The sequence below is a fragment of the Solanum verrucosum genome, unplaced genomic scaffold (genome assembly GCF_900185275.1).
Source record: "Solanum verrucosum unplaced genomic scaffold, falcon-dt-bn FXZP01000229.1, whole genome shotgun sequence".
Classification (NCBI taxonomy): domain Eukaryota; kingdom Viridiplantae; phylum Streptophyta; class Magnoliopsida; order Solanales; family Solanaceae; genus Solanum; species Solanum verrucosum.
The window spans coordinates 5,086,064-5,103,315 of NW_026020011.1; the positions used below are offsets into that span (position 1 = coordinate 5,086,064).

Here is a 17,252-nt window from a genome sequence, read left to right on the forward strand (position 1 = left end):
TTATCCTCTCTTTTATTGAAGAAAAGACATGAGACAACGATAATATTATCTCCATGTGACTTATAAATCATATGTTTAAACAGCGAAAACAATCACTAATGATTGTATTACAATAGATTGTGTCTAATCACACCCCTCGAACTGCGTCCCTTTCCCAAACTCTACTACTACGTGATGCTTAGTTCATCGGTCTACTCTTTTTCTTTTTTTTTGGTCATGTGTTTACTCCCCTTTTTCTTTTGTCTAAAACTTCTTTTTCATTGTCGCAATTGTACAGGAGATGGAGATAGTACAAAGTTATAATAACAAGCAAAAAGCTTACAATATTGAGTTAAAAGCAATGAGAGAAAAGGTAACTAATGAAATCCTCCATATTTTTCACTTTTTATTTGAAATCAGTGTTTGACCATGAAAATTCTAATTCAGCTTGAAGTTGTATTTCAAATTTAGTAAACAACTTATAACTTGCTTTCCATCTCGCATTTCACTTTTAAAGTTATATTTAATTACACTCAAACATGAACATTATTTTAAATTATTTTTCTTATAAAAAGTATAATCAAATACAATTTTATTATGACGTTACTAAATCGGATTTATTACTTGCTAATTACAGGTAAAGGCAAACTTAAACGAACAAGAACTAGAGACCAACCATATGTTACAGTACCCAATGGGCCAACTGCCACAATTGGGCTCTATGAACCATACAAGCCCAATAGTAATGGGCCAACTTCCACAAGCACAGCCCATATTCTCATCTACTAATGGATTGGGCTTTGTGAGCTATACAGGCCCAATAATTGGTATGCCTAATATTGCTGAAAGAAAGGCCCAATATTCAGAAGCAAGGAGAAAAAGGAGGATGAAAAGAATTGAAACTAAGAGATCATCTGGTTTAATAGATAATTAGATTTGGTGTAATTTGTTTTAAATCATTTATTGTATTTTTTTTTTCATTCACAAAAGAACAAATAACACAGAGAGTTCATCCAAAGTACAATAAAAAAGCTAAAAAAAATAAATAAGCAATAACAAATCCAGAAACAGAAAATAAATGAAGATGTAGTATGGGGGTTCATTGATTCTGTCGAACCCAGTAACTTTTCCGTAGACCCTGTATTTGTACTAGAAAACTAGTTAAATATATATGTATATTAACCTATGAACCCCTATCGGTGAACCCCCAAACTCTTAATTCTAGCTCCGCCTCTGAGTAGTAATACAAAAATTTGAAAAGTCATTGACCTTCGTAATGCTCGTCAACGCCATCATCAAAATCTTCCTCAACCTCAGCAGTAGCATCTTGGTACTGTTGATATTCTGCAACCAAATCATTCATATTACTCTCAGCTTCAGTAAATTCCATTTCATCCATTCCTTCCCCAGTATACCAATGCAAAAACGCCTTTCGCCTATACATGGCCGTGAACTGCTCACTCACTCTCCTAAACATTTCTTGAATGGATGTCGAATTGCCAATAAATGTGGATGCCATTTTTAGCCCAGTTGGTGGAATGTCACACACACTAGACTTCACATTGTTAGGGATCCACTCAACAAAGTACGACGAGTTCTTATTTTGGACATTGATCATTTGTTCATCTACTTCTTTAGTGCTCATTTTCCCCCTGAACATAGCAGATGCTGTTAAGTAACGCCCATGACGAGGGTCAGCTGCACACATCATGTTCTTAGCATCCCACATTTGTTGTGTAAGCTCTGGAACTGTGAGGGAACTGTATTGCTGTGATCCACGAGATGTCAGTGGTGCGAATCCCACCATGAAGAAATGAAGACGTGGGAAAGGGATTAGATTCACAGCCAATTTTCTCAAGTCTGAGTTCAGCTGACCAGGAAATCGCAGACAACATGTAACACCACTCATTGTTGCAGATATCAAATGATTTAGGTCACCAACTGCAAACAAAAACGATACTCCATTCGTATCAAACAATCAATTTATATAACGTTGCTTAACTAAACTCGATGATTTTACATCAGGATTTAGAATTAATAAATTCCATTTTGTTGCCCTTTTTATAATAAAGTTCGAGCTAGAAGGCTAAATGTAATAATACTCCGTTATTTTAGGAATGATGCGACATATTTGGAACGTTCTCAAATGAAAAGAGTAAGATCATATAAGTTAATATCAAAGAGAGGAACTTACAAGTTGGATTAGTGAGTTTTAGAGTCCTAAAACAGATGTCGTAGAGGGCTTCATTGTCGAGGACCATACATTCATCAGCATTCTCTACTAATTGGTGCACAGAAAGTGTAGCATTGTATGGTTCGACAACAGTGTCTGAAACCTTTGGAGATGGAAAAACAGAGAAGGTGAGCATCATTCGGTCTGGATACTCTTCCCTTATCTTTGAAATTAAGAGAGTTCCCATGCCGGAACCAGTCCCTCCACCAAGAGAGTGACAAACCTGAAATCCTGGCTCATAAAACAAAATACGAAGATTGTAAATAAAATAAACAGAGGCCCAATTTAAAATGTAGATAAATACAATCCTTCTAAAATTCATTTATGTTCAAAGACTCAGAAAAGACTAAAGCATTTGTGGGAACCCCTAAAATGGATAAAAAATCAAAGTGTGGTTGATGTGAGAGATTCTCGTTCTACAAATCTTAGGCGTTCATATCTCCAGAAAATCATGGATCATTGTACAATTTTTCGATATAACATTCTAATTTTGTACTATAAATTTTGAGAAAAGACACTAGGCAGTAAGATCCTTGATTAATTTCGACAGTAGAAAAGACAAGGTGATCGAATCCAACTTTCCAGCGTTAATTCAGATTGTTTACTGAAAAAAAGAAGGAAAGTGCATCATATATCATAATTCCAGCTCTTTTTTTGGATGTGTCTCACCATGAAGGTGCATTATAGATCATAATTATGCCACAACTTCTCCATATGTTTTGTCCAAAATGTTTCTTATATTTTCTTAAACTACATATCTTATCAAGTACTATACATCTATGAATGTACATTAACAGAGACAAATACTATTCTATACGTTTGCATACAATCATACGAACAAACTCTATCCATATTTATAAGCATTATAGCTATCATTGTCGCCACAGGTGATTAACATCAAACAGTTTACACGCACTTCAATTATTTCATTATCTATCCATCAAAACTTTTACTGAAACACATTTCACTTTTCGATATTAAACTACATGATTTTACCAAATATGAGAAGAATTGCAACATTTTTCACATAGTTTTCGAATATCTAAACTTTGGAAGCAAAAAAATATATATTGCAAACCTTGCATGCAGTCACAATACTCAGCTTCTTTACGAACAACATCGAGAACAGAATCAATCAACTCAGCGCCTTCAGTATAATGTCCTTTAGCCCAATTATTTCCAGCACCAGATTGTCCAAAAACAAAATTATCAGGGCGAAAAATTTGCCCAGAAGGACCAGATCTAATACTATCCATAGTACCGGGTTCGAGATCCATAAGAACAGCTCTAGGTACAAAACGACCAGCAGTAGCTTCATTGAAATATACATTAATCCGTTCAAGTTGAAGATCAGATGCACCTGCATTACCAGCATTGTAACGTCCCGTTGGATCAATGCCGTGTTCATCACATATAACTTCCCAGAATTTTGAACCGATTTGGTTCCCGCATTGCCCTCCTTGAATGTGTAAGATTTCTCTCATTTCGTTTTTTTTTTTTTTTTTTGCTTTTGTTAGAATGGAAAGAAAATGTGAAGAAATAAAGAGAATATTATGAAAAACGGAACAAAAATGCGGACGAATTGAAACCGCTTGCCTGATCGATAGGGACAAAGGCCCACGTGGCCACCGTCAAAAAGCTCGTTTGGTTGAGAAATAAGTTATTCTATGAAGGGAAAAAAAAGATAAATATACCTCCGAACTATGTAAATACCCTCTGTCATACTTTTGGACATTGGTGCCCCGGCCGTCACCCTTTATACTAGCAGACATACACGTGACATAATCTTATCGACCGACGCAACATTTATTAAATATCTAATCAACAGATAAGATTGCACCACATGTCCCTATTTAGTCTTCCGTTAGAGGGAAGGACATATATGCTCTAGTTTTTGGATGGCATGGACACCAATGTCTCAAAAGTATGACTGAAGGTATTTACATACCATTTACGATAATTTGAAGGTATATTTATCTTCTTTTTTTTCCTTCTATGAATGACGGAGTTACACTACTACAACTTACAAGCATTAATAATTGTTGCATGGCTTAAACTCTTGATCTATAGTTCTCACATACACTTTACTATGTCTCATCCAACATTTGAAGCAAAAGTAATTTTAGCTCTTAATTTGTTTATTCATCTTATTAACATTATTATTATGCTTATGTGGTGGTGTTTTTTCAAATAGTTTTAAATTTTAAATAATAACTGATGATGGATATAAATTTTGTTTAAAAATTGATGTCTATGTTCTTAAAAAAAAAAAAAAAAGGAAAAAGGTACATCTAAATAGACATCTATGAGGCTGCTTCTCTCTTGACCACATGTCTGGATTCCGAGCCCCGAGTATCTTTGAAAATGAATACAGATGAAAGAGAGACATTCTTCTAAATTTCTTTTGGTGTAAATGAGAATTACAGTTACATGTAAGCTTGCTTAGTAGCAAATACCTAAGAAATGTGACCAGAAGGCCCAGAATAAACAAGTTAGAAACATGCTGAACAAGTAAACTTTTGCACCTATTCTTAAAGTAATGTCAAGAATCATATTACATTCAGAAATTATGTCTTTATTCAACTATATTGTGCCTCCCTCCCAGTTTAAATCAATATAGACCCCCTCCTTCTACCTTTAATTTACCTACTGCTACAAGACACTGGCCGGTAAATGATTTAACGACTGGGATAACATATTGAAGTTTACTTCCATGGTGGTGGATGATGTTTGAAAGGGGAAGGTTCCCAGCCACCATCTGGTTCTTTGCGTTTCCCACCGATACTCAAACTGGTTGAGGGTTGCATGTTCATCCTGAAGTGTTCATCCATCGTTCTAGCTTGTCCTTGATCAAAAAGCTGCCTCAGACCTCCGGTGTCTTTATTTCCACGATCAAGTACTAAGCCAGTGTCGAGATCCAGACCACTTCGTGATGGCCAAACTCCGTTGGGAACAGGTGCACTTCCCATGTTTAAAATGAATGATTGTTGGGAGAAAGATGGCGGTATTGCTGAAGCAGATCCGCCAATTTGAGGTACAACAGGAGCCCCCCTGGAATCCACCATGTAAGGAATATGACCACTGGGTCCATACATTGATGAGGAGAAAGCCATGGGAGGAACTGGAGCAATGCCACTGTAACCAAAAGCAGGAAGAGGGGTATATTGAAATGGAGATCCCATTCCTAAAACTCCTCCACCTCTTGCAACATTATGCTCAACAGTGTTTTCCGCTACCCTACCATTTGGAAAAGGAAAAGACTGAGCAGCATAATCTTTACGGTTGACCTCTACCTTCACGCCCATGATGGACACAACAGTATCACCTGATTTTATTCCACCAGATGCATTAGAATTCTGAGGTGGTTTCTTGAAGTTGCTCAGATTTGAGAAATCATTGAGAAAAGATGACTGGTCATTTAGATCAAAGTTCCTTAATGAAGGCTGCTTTGATGATGATGATGATGAAGGTGACTGGCTCGGATGACCATTCCTCAGAGACAAGAGTGATCCCTCCATCCGCCAATCAGATGGTGCCTCACCCTCCTCACTTGCACAGTTAAGATCCCACTCTAACATTTCCGATTTTCTTGGACTGGCTTCACGAGAAGATTTCCCTAGAGGAAGAGCAGATGATAGTGAAACTTTCTTTTCAGGAAAAAGGTCTGCAACCCTATCATCTCCACCTTCAGATACATTCAGATCAATATCATGGAAACATTGCATTTGCTTTGAGCTGCTGGCATTCCCGCCAGAGGAAACAGCCTTCTCACCTCCAGGAATCCGGCGAGGTGATGCAGGCCGAAAAGCACTTGTTGCAGCAGATCCTTTCCATCCAAGAGTTCCTTCAAACTGTAAGGGAGTAGCAGGTACTCCAGAGGCAGCTGCAGCCCTTGAAGCAGAAACAACAGAGACAGAACTGGAGATTGGATTTCCTGGGCTATCTATATCATCTGAACAAACCTCTAGATTCAGATCAAAAGTGCACAGAACTTTGTCGACGTTGGTTTCAAGATCCAAAGTGGCGTCAACAACCTGAGAAGATTCCACCTTCACAGTTCCATTGATTGGTCTAGCTTCTGAGTTTGCAAGTGAAGCTTCAGTCGAAGGAGCCATTCCTCTTGATACTTCCTTGTTAGAGCACTCGAACCTTTTTTGGCGTTGTTTTGCACTACTAGAATCTGGGCTACCAGGCTCATGAACTTTACTCTCCTCTATTTTTTCAGAAGAACTGCAACTCTGAACTTCCCTCTCCACTTCTATTGCAACCTGTCTAGCTAATTCTAAAGGATCCATGATGCCATAGTCAAAATCAATATCACTTTTCTTGCCAAACACACCATGGTCTCTACCTCCCTTTCCTGCTTCTTGAAATTCACTTTCATTTTCCATATCATCCTCACTGTTGTCACTAGTGTGTTTGTCCTCACTGTTGTCGCTAGTGTGTTTGTCAGCCTGACCAACAACAGAATCTACGGGATGTTCCAGATTATGCTTGTCGGAGTCCTGCAATATGTCATTGTTGCACTTTCTGTTTTCTGTAGCTTCAAGCACTATCTTGCTGCTGCCATGATTTTCAGGTCTGCTATCATCCACCGGTGTCTTTCCCTTGGGAACAGCCACTGAGACATCACCAAAAGAAGAATTTCCGCTACAACTCTTTTCATTGTAGACATCAGTTTGTTTTTGTAAATCTGATCCAGCAATAGCATCCAAAGCTTCTCTGATATCAGTAACTAAAGAAATAGTTCTGTCTTCCAATGATTTAGACACTGCGGAGTTGAATTTCTCAGAACTTCCGACTTCTTTAATGTGACTTAAGTGATTAATTGAATCTGAAACAGGAACATCTGTCTGTTCATCAGCAGGACCAGGTCTCAATACTATAGAAGTGCACGTATTTGACGTATCAATAGCATTGGTGGCACACTCTGCCTGATGTGTCGGGTGTTCAACCTTGTGACCTTCAGTAACCGAATTTGACAAAGATGAGCCTGGAAACGCATCCTTCATGTGTGTATGCTCTAAATTTTGGTCGGATGTTGCGGTATCTCCAACCCTAGATTGATGGATATCAGACCTTGAAGACAGTATCTTACTATTGCCAACATGTTCCTTGGTCTTTTCTTCTCCAGAACTTCCTTCCACAGACAACGGTTCAGACTGCCCATTTTCCCCAACAAGATTTGCAGTATCTCTTGTTTTATCATCAATAGATGCTTGTACTTTTTCAATACGCACTGAAACCATACAGTCGTCTTTCCCTTTATTCCAAGTATCAAATAATGTTTTAGCCCTCTCTTGCACCTTAGAATTATTGTGCCCAAGGAGGCTCTTCACAGTCAGCCAGATTCCAGAAGATACAGACTTCTCATCATCTACATGCAGCCTTTCAACAGCTCGCAGTAAAAGATCAATCAAATGACTAATTGATTCATCTACAAAGAACTCACCTGTCTCATTTCCAAATCTTAGAGCATCCCGTAACCAACTCTGAATAAAGCTGAGTCCATCTAGCTGGATAAAGAGTTCAAGACACTCTTTATTCTCAGTTGCAGCTATCGTGCTTGCAACAGCAGACCACTGCTTTGTTGTTTCACCAGCATTCTTGACATCACACTCTCTTTCCTTCTGCATTATGGAGACTAGCTCCTGGACTCGAGAAGGAGTAGTGAGCCCATTACTCATCTCAGTCAAGGTAAAGAAGTCCTCGAGTTTCATAATGTAAAAGTAACTCACAAATCAGGACTTCCAAGATGTAAAGTGATGCTTGTAACATCTACCCTTTGCATGATATCTGAAAAAGATAAAGAAAAGGAATATCCAGCAACCTCCACCTGCAAAAAAACATTGAAAATTGATCCAAAATATTAGTTCAATAGATCTAATAGACACGAAGATTTGTTAACATGACCTTCTACTCGAGAGCTGACTAGTTGTTTAAACATCATTGGGAGATACAAAGGAATGTTAATTCTTAACGTTGCATCAATTTTGCCTTTATTAAACAAAAAAACATTCAAATAAAGCAAACAGAAGGCATGAATGGTCGAATGTTCACAAAGGCACGTTTAAGCCCTAAAGCGAGACACAAAACATGTTGAACACTTAGCCTTGCTTTATGGGCGCTTCAATGTTGCCATTAAGGCTCTAAGACATACTTTTCCTTGCCAATGAGAGTAATCCTGAAGATGTGATACTAAACAATTGATATTTCTGTTTATCATTATTCTTTTTCAATTTCTTTGTCCAAATATTTGTTATGCAAGCTAATGCTTATTAATCTTGGACTACACATACATAATTCAAATTTTTTCCCCAATTGCACCGTTTTCCATTAAAGTCAATGCTTTATTTGTGTTCAGCGCTTAAAACCCCAAAGCAGCTTAAGAGTTTTTTTTTGCACTCTTTGCTTTTGATAACACTGCAATAGTCCTACAAGGTGGCAACACTAATTATGCCTCAAGAGCTCCTGCATCACCAAACAGATAAGACACTGTTGTAAATAGTAAATCCGACTATTTCATTTTATTCCCAACAATTAACATCGTATCAATTACATGAACCTTGTGCCTGACTCAACCAAAAAAAACTATATCATAAAGTGATAGTTACCCAAGACCATACAAAGTGACAACTCATTCCCTCAATGCCCAGGCCTCGCTATACAACAAAACAAGGAGAGGTGAGGATCCTCTTTATATGGTTTGAAGCAACCCTCACCTCCTCCTGAGCTACCTTTTGGAATTAAGTAAGGCCCAACGTCCATTCTTTTCACATGCTATAGGAGCAGGTATGTTCGGGGTTCAAATTTCACCCCCACACAAAAAAGCAAAAAAATTATTTCCACGTATTTGACCCATGAAAAAAGAACAAGGCTCACATGTAAATAAGCATCCTGAGACATAGCATAATTCAATAATTAAGTGTGGTCTCTCTGATAATTTACACTTCCAGATGAGATGGCCACACACTCTGACACATTGGAAAAGATATTTCTTCAAAAACTATAGACCAATGATATGTGATCATCAACTAAAACCATTATCACCTTGGTAAGTTTTTTTTTTTTTTTGACAGTGTTAACAAGAATTGGCTTTTCTATATATATATACAACAAAAACAGACCCAGCGAAATACCAAATAGGACCCCAGGAGGGTGAGGTGTACGCCAAACCTTATCCCAACCTCATATAGGTGGAGAGGTTGTTTCTGAAAGACCCTCAACTTAAGTATTGCATCCGCCCACTTGATACTCTATTATTATATTGTAAGCAACCAGCATGACAATATTTCTTTTTGTGATTCGTTACTAATTCCCACATATGTAACAAGTTAATTTTGGCATATGCTATACAAGTCTAAGAGAAACGTGAACTAACACAATAAAACTAAGAGGAAAACGACACATTCATTAATATATGCCAAAGAAAACTTTAGTTTTAGTACGTGACATACATTGTGCTACTCCAACTCCCAATACAATATTCTTACCCTTTTCATTTATTACGATTTCTCCTCCTTGTAAAGTTGAATGAAAATTGAATCTAGTCAGTTTAAATTATTTAACATTAATGTTATTACTATTGGAGATGGATTCAAAATTTAAATTTTATGGGTATATGTAATAACCTCAAGATAATATTCAATAATAACGGGATTCATAATCCATTATTTATAGATATTTACTGAAGGTTCTGAACAAAAGTTACTGTGTTCACCTGAACCAGTGTATGAAACTCTAGATCTGTCCCTCGTTATTACCTTTCTATATAATATATATAATAGAATTGCTCTATATATGGAGATAGTTCTACTTTTCATATTATTTGATTTTTCTCAAGAAAATTGGTCTATGCATACTTTCCAACAATAGAATCAGAATGTATTTATAAAAAAGGTAGAATATTTAGCCCCCAAGGCCTAGCTCAAGTGGGAAAAGGTGGAGGATTTGTGGCTTAGGTCGCAGGTTCAAGCCCCACACCATGCAAAGCGAACCCGGTATTTAAGTGGAGAAGGGTAGAGGGGCGGGCCCATTATCCACCGAGTTTAGAAGACTGTGATTGGTCCAAAGGACAGGTCACAAACGGATTTCTCGGTTATCAAAATTAAAAAAAAAAAGTTGAATATTTAACAGCATTGAAGAGATTATATGAATAGTTAAATTTTTGAATTGGCTCATGCCTTTTAAAAAAAATTGCATTGGCTCATGCTCTAATCACCAGTGTTGTCAAAGGCGCACTTAAGCCCTAAAGCGAGGCTCAAAACGTGTTGAGTGCTTCACCTTGCTTTATGTAGGCTTCAGTGCATCATCAAGGTTCTAAGACATTCTTTTCCTTGTCAATGAGCCTCTGCTGAAGAGGTGACACTAAGCCATTGATATTTCACTCTATCATAAAAAAAAATTCAATTTCTTTGCTCATATATTTGTTATTCATGTTTATAATTTATTAGTCTTGGACTAAATATATATATTTGTATTTTATTCTCCCTTTGCACCTTTTTTCATTAAAGCTCATACTTTATTTACACTTTGCACTTAAAGCCCCAGTGGACATTAGAACTTTTCGCCTTTGATAACACTGCTAATAACTCCAGTCCCAGATAATTGAAGAAACCAAACTTTTGTATGGTTAATGCTCTAATAACTCTTGTCCTGACTTAGTTTAGCAAAACATAGTGAGCATGACAAGTAGGATCACTTTTTCCTTTTTCCTTTTTTTTTGGTTGAACCTAGCATGGAAAATGGATCTTTTCCTATAATCTGGATAAGGGAAACAAAATTACGGATTTTTATGACTAAAATACCCTGAAATATCCAGCCAAGCTTATGTATTCCAAGTTCTGAATTGGGATATCTTTTTATTACTTGCTGGGTTGGAGCACCTTCAAACTTACCGCCACTACCTCAGACATCTTTCTATGACACCCTACCTGACATCATCATGAGTAAGACTCCCGATATAATAGTAAAAGAAATATGCGTACATATATCGACTCATCAAGTTCCATTAAAATAGGATTTGTGCTATCTATTGATAAGACTGAATCGGATCGACTCAACTAATATGATAGATAGGATGGCAGTTAGCGTTATATTTATTTAGGCCTTGTCTCCATTTCATTATCTTCCCCTTTCCTTGTATAGTTTGGAAGACAAGACAGAAGACAATGAAATGAAGAAAAATATTTAAGTTAATTTTTTTTGTAAGATAAATAATTTTATTGACATTTGGGGAAACCCCATGTACAAACCGTATATACCAAAAATAAAAGGACCTACACCAAATTGTGGTTGTCACAAAAGAGATTCAATCCATAAATAAAGTTTATTATCATATGTTTATGTGGGATGGAACACCCTTAATACTTTTGGCACTTATTATCAATAGTTGACATTTTTTTCTTTGTGATTGTAACAATCAATTCAAGCAACGGAAAGAATCGCAGTAGAGCACCCTGAGTGCAAAAGTATCCCCATGCTGCCCAACATTTGAATACATTTTCTCCACTGCCAATAGGTTCAGAAATTCGGTCTTTGCTAGAGAAATGTCTGTAGGAGTTAACTTAACATCTAAATTCAGGACTAACATGTAGGTATCCGTCAGGGAAGCCAGATCTTCAGCTTCTTGACAAACTTAAGATTGCTAAAAATGCATAGAAGCAAATTTGAACCTCCTGCTGCTAGGTTCAAAATGCTACTATTCTCCCCGCTACTTTTAGGCTAGTTAAGTCTGCAAAGAAGAACAGGAAAATATAGGATAGGTAAATGGTATTCCTTCTTCCTTTTCTCTCTCACATCCTTCCGCGTTTTGAGCCTTGTCGAAAAGTTCATAAGATCAACTAGCCATGTTCATATAACTTTCACTTTACTATTTTTTTGTCTGATAGCTGAGAAATTTTCACGGGCCAGTGGCGCACACTTCAAAGGTAATGGCTCCACCCCTCTACCTTTTTCCATTTAAACACTAGGCTTTTGTTTGTGGAAAGAATCGAACCTGTGATGTGCATCTAACCCACACATCATGTGCCGTGTTCTTACCACTAGATAGTTATGCAAATTAAAGATAGACCAATTTACAATTTTAAATAGCTTGGCAATTGTAAAAGAATCTTGAGCATCCAACCCAAAACCTTAAGCAAAGGAGCAGAATAGCTCAAGACCTTTATAAGCCCATTGGAAGCCTTACACAATCCACGGGGGCCGGACAACTATATAACTCAACAGCAATCACAAAATTAGTATTATTTCCAAAAACAGAGAAAAAGCTAACACAAACAATAACAACACTTCAATCAAAATCACTCAGCTAAACAATATAAATCTTCACTATCCATTTCCCTCTATTTGAACCACTTCAATTCTAGAAAACAAACCTAAACCCTAAAACAGTCCAAGCTGAGCCAAACAAGATACAAAAACAAATCCCCCAAACCTCAAAATAAACCAACCAACAAACAAAAACCAGATAAGAATTCATTTACCATAAGCCTAAAAATGCCTAAAAATCATACCTTTACACAACCAAAAAAAATCAAAATTACACAATAGATGCAATCAAGATTAACCCAATTAACCCAATACTCCAAAATAATTGCATTAATTAAAAAAACTTCAAAAAGCAATGAACTTTACCTGAATACAGAAAAAAACCCTAACTTTGTCTCCAATTTGAAACTTCAAAAGCTCAATTTTTTTGCTTCGTTTTCGCTGTAGATTTCGAATTCCACAAATTGGGTATCAGTAATTTTAGCTTCTGGTTCACTATTTCTCTGAATTTTTTTCAAAAATCCCTGGTTTGTCTCTCGTAAGAACACAGAAAACAAGAAAGGACTAACCTTTCTTCTTCAGCTGTCCTTTTCTTTTTTTTGTTTCTATTTTAAGTGTACCCTCTTTTTCTCTCTCTTTATTTTTCTTTCTTCTTTTTTTTAAAAATATAATACTACTAACATATTACTCCCATCGTTTCAATTTATGCAACACATTTCGAATTTCAAAATTCAAACAAGACTATTTTTTATCGAATTTTTTTTCATATATCTTTTATTGTTAATTATTGTGAATTATAATATTTTTTATGTAGTTTACAAATATATATATATATATATATTTCGTTTCAAAAAATTGAAGATGTGATGAGCAAATTTTCGAATCAAACTTAAATTGTTTGACTCTCGAAAAATAAAATGTGTCACATAAATTGGGACACAGGGAGTAACATATTGTTATAGTAAGTTAGAAAAGCTGTCACGTGCAGTGGATGATGTTGCTACTTTCTTAATTAGAGATTTTGGGTTCAAGCTTTAGATATAAAATAATTCTTAATATGAAGCGCTACCTCCTAAATGAGGCTCTGACCGGCGCGAATCCGGAATATAATGGCTTAATATATTGATAGCTTTTTTGATTTGTTCGTAAATTTTATTTAGATACACAAATTGTGATTTATCTCTGATTGAATATCTGAATATATAATGAAGTGTTTTTGTGAGGAACGAACTAGTTATGCAAGATTATAATGTACTATCTTATTAGCTTCATATATTGATAGCCTTTTAAACTTGTGAGCAAAATTTTATTTAGACATTTGAATTATGGTTTTTCTCTAATTGAGTATCTGATGATAAAATGATTTTATATATTGTAAATTGATGAGTTGATTTGGATTTGTGTAGATAAGTTAATCACTTAAAATATGTTATCTTCTTTAATTTTACGAATTAGTTTCAACAAGTCATCAAACATCAGACAAGTTTCAATTGGGGATGATGTGTATAATTAAGCGAGATGACATATTTTAAATGATTAATTTATCTATGTAATAGACAATTGAGATTACGTGCAAGCGTTTTTTCCAGAATTTGAATTGAAAGAGTCAAATAAAAACATTTATCATGTGTTCATTTGCTCGATTAGAACAAATCAGAATTAAAACATCCACATGATATTTATTGAAAAATTTAAGGAGATGATCATTGTATTAACACTTATATTATTTATTGAAAAAATTCTAAAGTTTCATACATTTTTATTTCATTACAGGTTTTTGATATCCTTAATTTTAATTTATAACTATTAAAATTATGGAACTTATATTTATCTTTTTGGTAGTTAAACTAAGTGAACCTTGTCTATAAGTCTATAATATGTATACCTTGAGCATTTAGATTGAAGAAAAAATTGTTAATGATGGCACTTACATGTGGTTTACCTAAACTTAATGAAAAAGAAAGTCAATTTAGCATAATTTGTCAATAATTAGTCAAATTGATGATACTTGTTAGAGAAAAAGATACCAAATAATCAAAACAATAGAAATGTCTTTTATATAATCTCTAACAAACAACAATAATATATTCGATTAATTTCATAAGGAGATTCTAAGAAGGAATACATGAATACAATTTTATTCTTATTTTGTAAAACTAAAAAAATTATTTTCGAAATACATATAGTCAAAATAATAATGATACTTTTTGTCTACATTTCTAACTAGTGGACAAAACATAAGTCATACTTTGCCATCCTTTATGGACTAGTGCTTAATATATTAATATAAAAATCATGTAAAAAAATACATTATATTATAATTTTAATACGATTCAATAATATGTAAATTACATTTATTTTATCAGCTAATATACCATGCATTTAAGATTTATTGCTATAATATAAAAATTTATATGTAATTATCTTATAAATAATTTGAGTATGTAACTATATATATATATATATATATATGAAACTTAACTTTCTCATTATATAATATATGTACTTTGTGTTGTGGGATACGCCCACAATTATAGTGCTTCTGTTAATGGCACAAAAAATACCAGTTGTGTGCACGTATAATTAATGAATCAATTAATAATATAAAAAAAAGTACCATAGTATTATTATTTTTTAATGGTAGATAGCACTTATGTCTTAGCAAAATCTGGTACTTTTAACTGTGGGAAATGAAATCATTATATATTATATAATAAACAAACCACATAATTAACCGACTAATGTTGTATTCATAAAAAGATTTAGTTATCTTTAATTTGAGATTATAAGATTTTATTCTTATTTTTTAATTTTTTTTAAATTTATATCAAGTCAAAATAATATAAATAAATTAAAATAGAGAAAATAATAGAACCTTGATCATTCAAACTGACGACTTTAAGATTGTTATTATACAAACCACACAATTAACCAACTAATGTTGTATCCATAAAAAGATTTGTCTATCTTTAATTTAAGATTATAAGATTTTATTTTTATTTTTTTAAATTTGCATCAAGTTAAAATAATATAAATAAATTAAAATTAAAAAAATAATAGAACTTTGATCACTCGAACCGACGGCTTTAGAGTTGTACAAAAAAACTTCCTTAGTGTAGAGGATTTTAATATTATTTAATATTATGTCTCCACAAAAACTTGATGCGATCAAAACATACATAATTAAAAGAATTTGAATTATAATAAGGTTTAATTAGTCATATGTGGGGTCCAAGTTTAAATATTGAAATGCCCATTTGTCTATCAAAGACTTGCATAAAATATTATTGCCATCTTTATTGGGAAGGACACTTACTGTGAGCTTGATAGTTGATTGTATTAAAAATGTTTTCTCCGATTTTGTCATATTCGATTGATCAAGAAATATGACCAAAAAAATTCTTTAAAAATAAAAAACATAACTTACTTAATTGAACAGAAAAATAAGACGAGAGGGAGTTGCTCGGATGGTAAGCACCCCTCCATTTCAACTCAAAGGTTGCGAGTTCGAGTCACCAAGGGAGCAAAAGGGTAGGAGCTCCTAGGGAAGGGTAAAAAAAAAACAGAAAAACAAGTTTTGTAAGTAATGTTTCCAGGTTATTGTGTAGACAATAAAATTCACATCTAGAAAATAATAATCAAGAACAGAAAAATATGCAACAATCGTTTTATTGATTTAAAGTGCGAGTGTTACAATCTCTATGATTCCTCTGAATTGGCCTTTTCGAATATAATTCAAGAGCTCTTGAGCTTGTTCTTGAATTTTGTTCTTGTTCTTGGACTTTAATCTTGGATTCAAGGGCCTTTGGAGCTTGTTCTTGAATATTTGATGAACTTGGAATTTAGCTTTATCTTGATCTTTCTTTAATTTGATCTTGAACTTGATCTTGACTTGAACTTTATCTTTGTCACGACTCAGGCCGTCGTGATTGACACCTACACTAACCCTCCGATGGGAGAACCATTACTACAACCCAAACTAAGCAACTTAACCAAAAACTATGCATTTAAAGATACGGAAGCAGGTTTGAATGCAAAAACAAAATAAGGAGTTCCCATAAACTCCGTGAATTTAGCAAACAACTATCAAAACATTGCGAAAATATTCCCTAGAACTAAAAGTCAGTGTACCAAAACTCTAAAAAAACCATAAGTCTAAAGAAAAAAGGGTACAACCCCGAAAGCTAAAATAACTGAACATCTAAAGTACTAATCTAAGTCAGAATAAAATGGATTGAGCAAAAAGAGAACTCATGGCAGCCTGGAAGAACTGGCTCACCCTTGAATTTGATTTTATCATTGATCTCCTAGATGAGGTCTGTCAGTAGTCGTCTGAAGATGCCCTGTACTCAACAAAAAAAAAAAACAAGTGCAATATCAGTACACAACCACAGTGTAATTATAGGATCACGCGGCAATTCCAGTAAGTGAAACATATCAAGCAGTCACAACATAGTAAACACGCATATACCGAACATATACAATATCAATTATCATTTAAGGAGCAATGTACCATTTCACAATTTCAATAATATGCATATATGACAAGTTAATGGTCTTCTCATGGAACCCATACCCAAATTGTTAGTGTGCCGGATCATGACACCCGATCCAAGTTAGTGTGTCGGAACGTGACACCCGTTCCAATATATATGTCGGTACGTGACATTCGATTTCAATTAGTGTGTCGGAATGTGACACCCGCCCCATTCAACATGCCACAATCACAATCACAATGTACATTCTCAAAATCATACCATCAAGTGTTGAT

At 34.7% G+C, this 17,252-nt stretch overlaps 2 protein-coding genes across 2 annotated transcripts; both read right to left on the minus strand.

Moving 5' to 3' along the window:
• Positions 1-1,237: 1,237 nt before the first annotated feature.
• On the minus strand, positions 1,238-3,711 carry LOC125820103 (tubulin beta chain-like). The gene is made up of 3 exons (XM_049499522.1): positions 3,291-3,711; positions 2,174-2,443; positions 1,238-1,920 (listed from the first exon to the last, which is right to left on the minus strand). Exons 1-3 carry the CDS (start codon positions 3,694-3,696, stop codon positions 1,241-1,243), a joined length of 1,356 nt encoding a protein of 451 aa, XP_049355479.1. The 5' UTR covers positions 3,697-3,711; the 3' UTR covers positions 1,238-1,240.
• Positions 3,712-4,716: 1,005 nt separating this feature from the next.
• LOC125820089 (uncharacterized) lies at positions 4,717-13,080 on the minus strand. The gene is made up of 2 exons (XM_049499507.1): positions 12,848-13,080; positions 4,717-8,048 (listed from the first exon to the last, which is right to left on the minus strand). The coding sequence occupies exon 2, from the start codon at positions 7,930-7,932 to the stop codon at positions 4,918-4,920; it is 3,015 nt and encodes a 1,004-aa protein (XP_049355464.1). The 5' UTR covers positions 7,933-8,048; positions 12,848-13,080; the 3' UTR covers positions 4,717-4,917.
• Positions 13,081-17,252: the final 4,172 nt, after the last annotated feature.

Bases quoted from the DNA above. Each gene is read 5' to 3' on its own strand.
- LOC125820103 (XM_049499522.1), bottom strand. From the start codon at position 3,696: ATGAGAGAAATCTTACACATTCAAGGAGGGCAATGCGGGAACCAAATC. The intron at 2,444-3,290 runs GTTTGCAATATA...TTTATGAGCCAG, and splicing joins GTATTGTGACTGCATGCAAG to GATTTCAGGTTTGTCACTCT. The intron at 1,921-2,173 runs GTAAGTTCCTCT...TTTTGTTTGCAG, and splicing joins AAAACTCACTAATCCAACTT to TTGGTGACCTAAATCATTTG.
- LOC125820089 (XM_049499507.1), bottom strand. From the start codon at position 7,932: ATGAAACTCGAGGACTTCTTTACCTTGACTGAGATGAGTAATGGGCTC.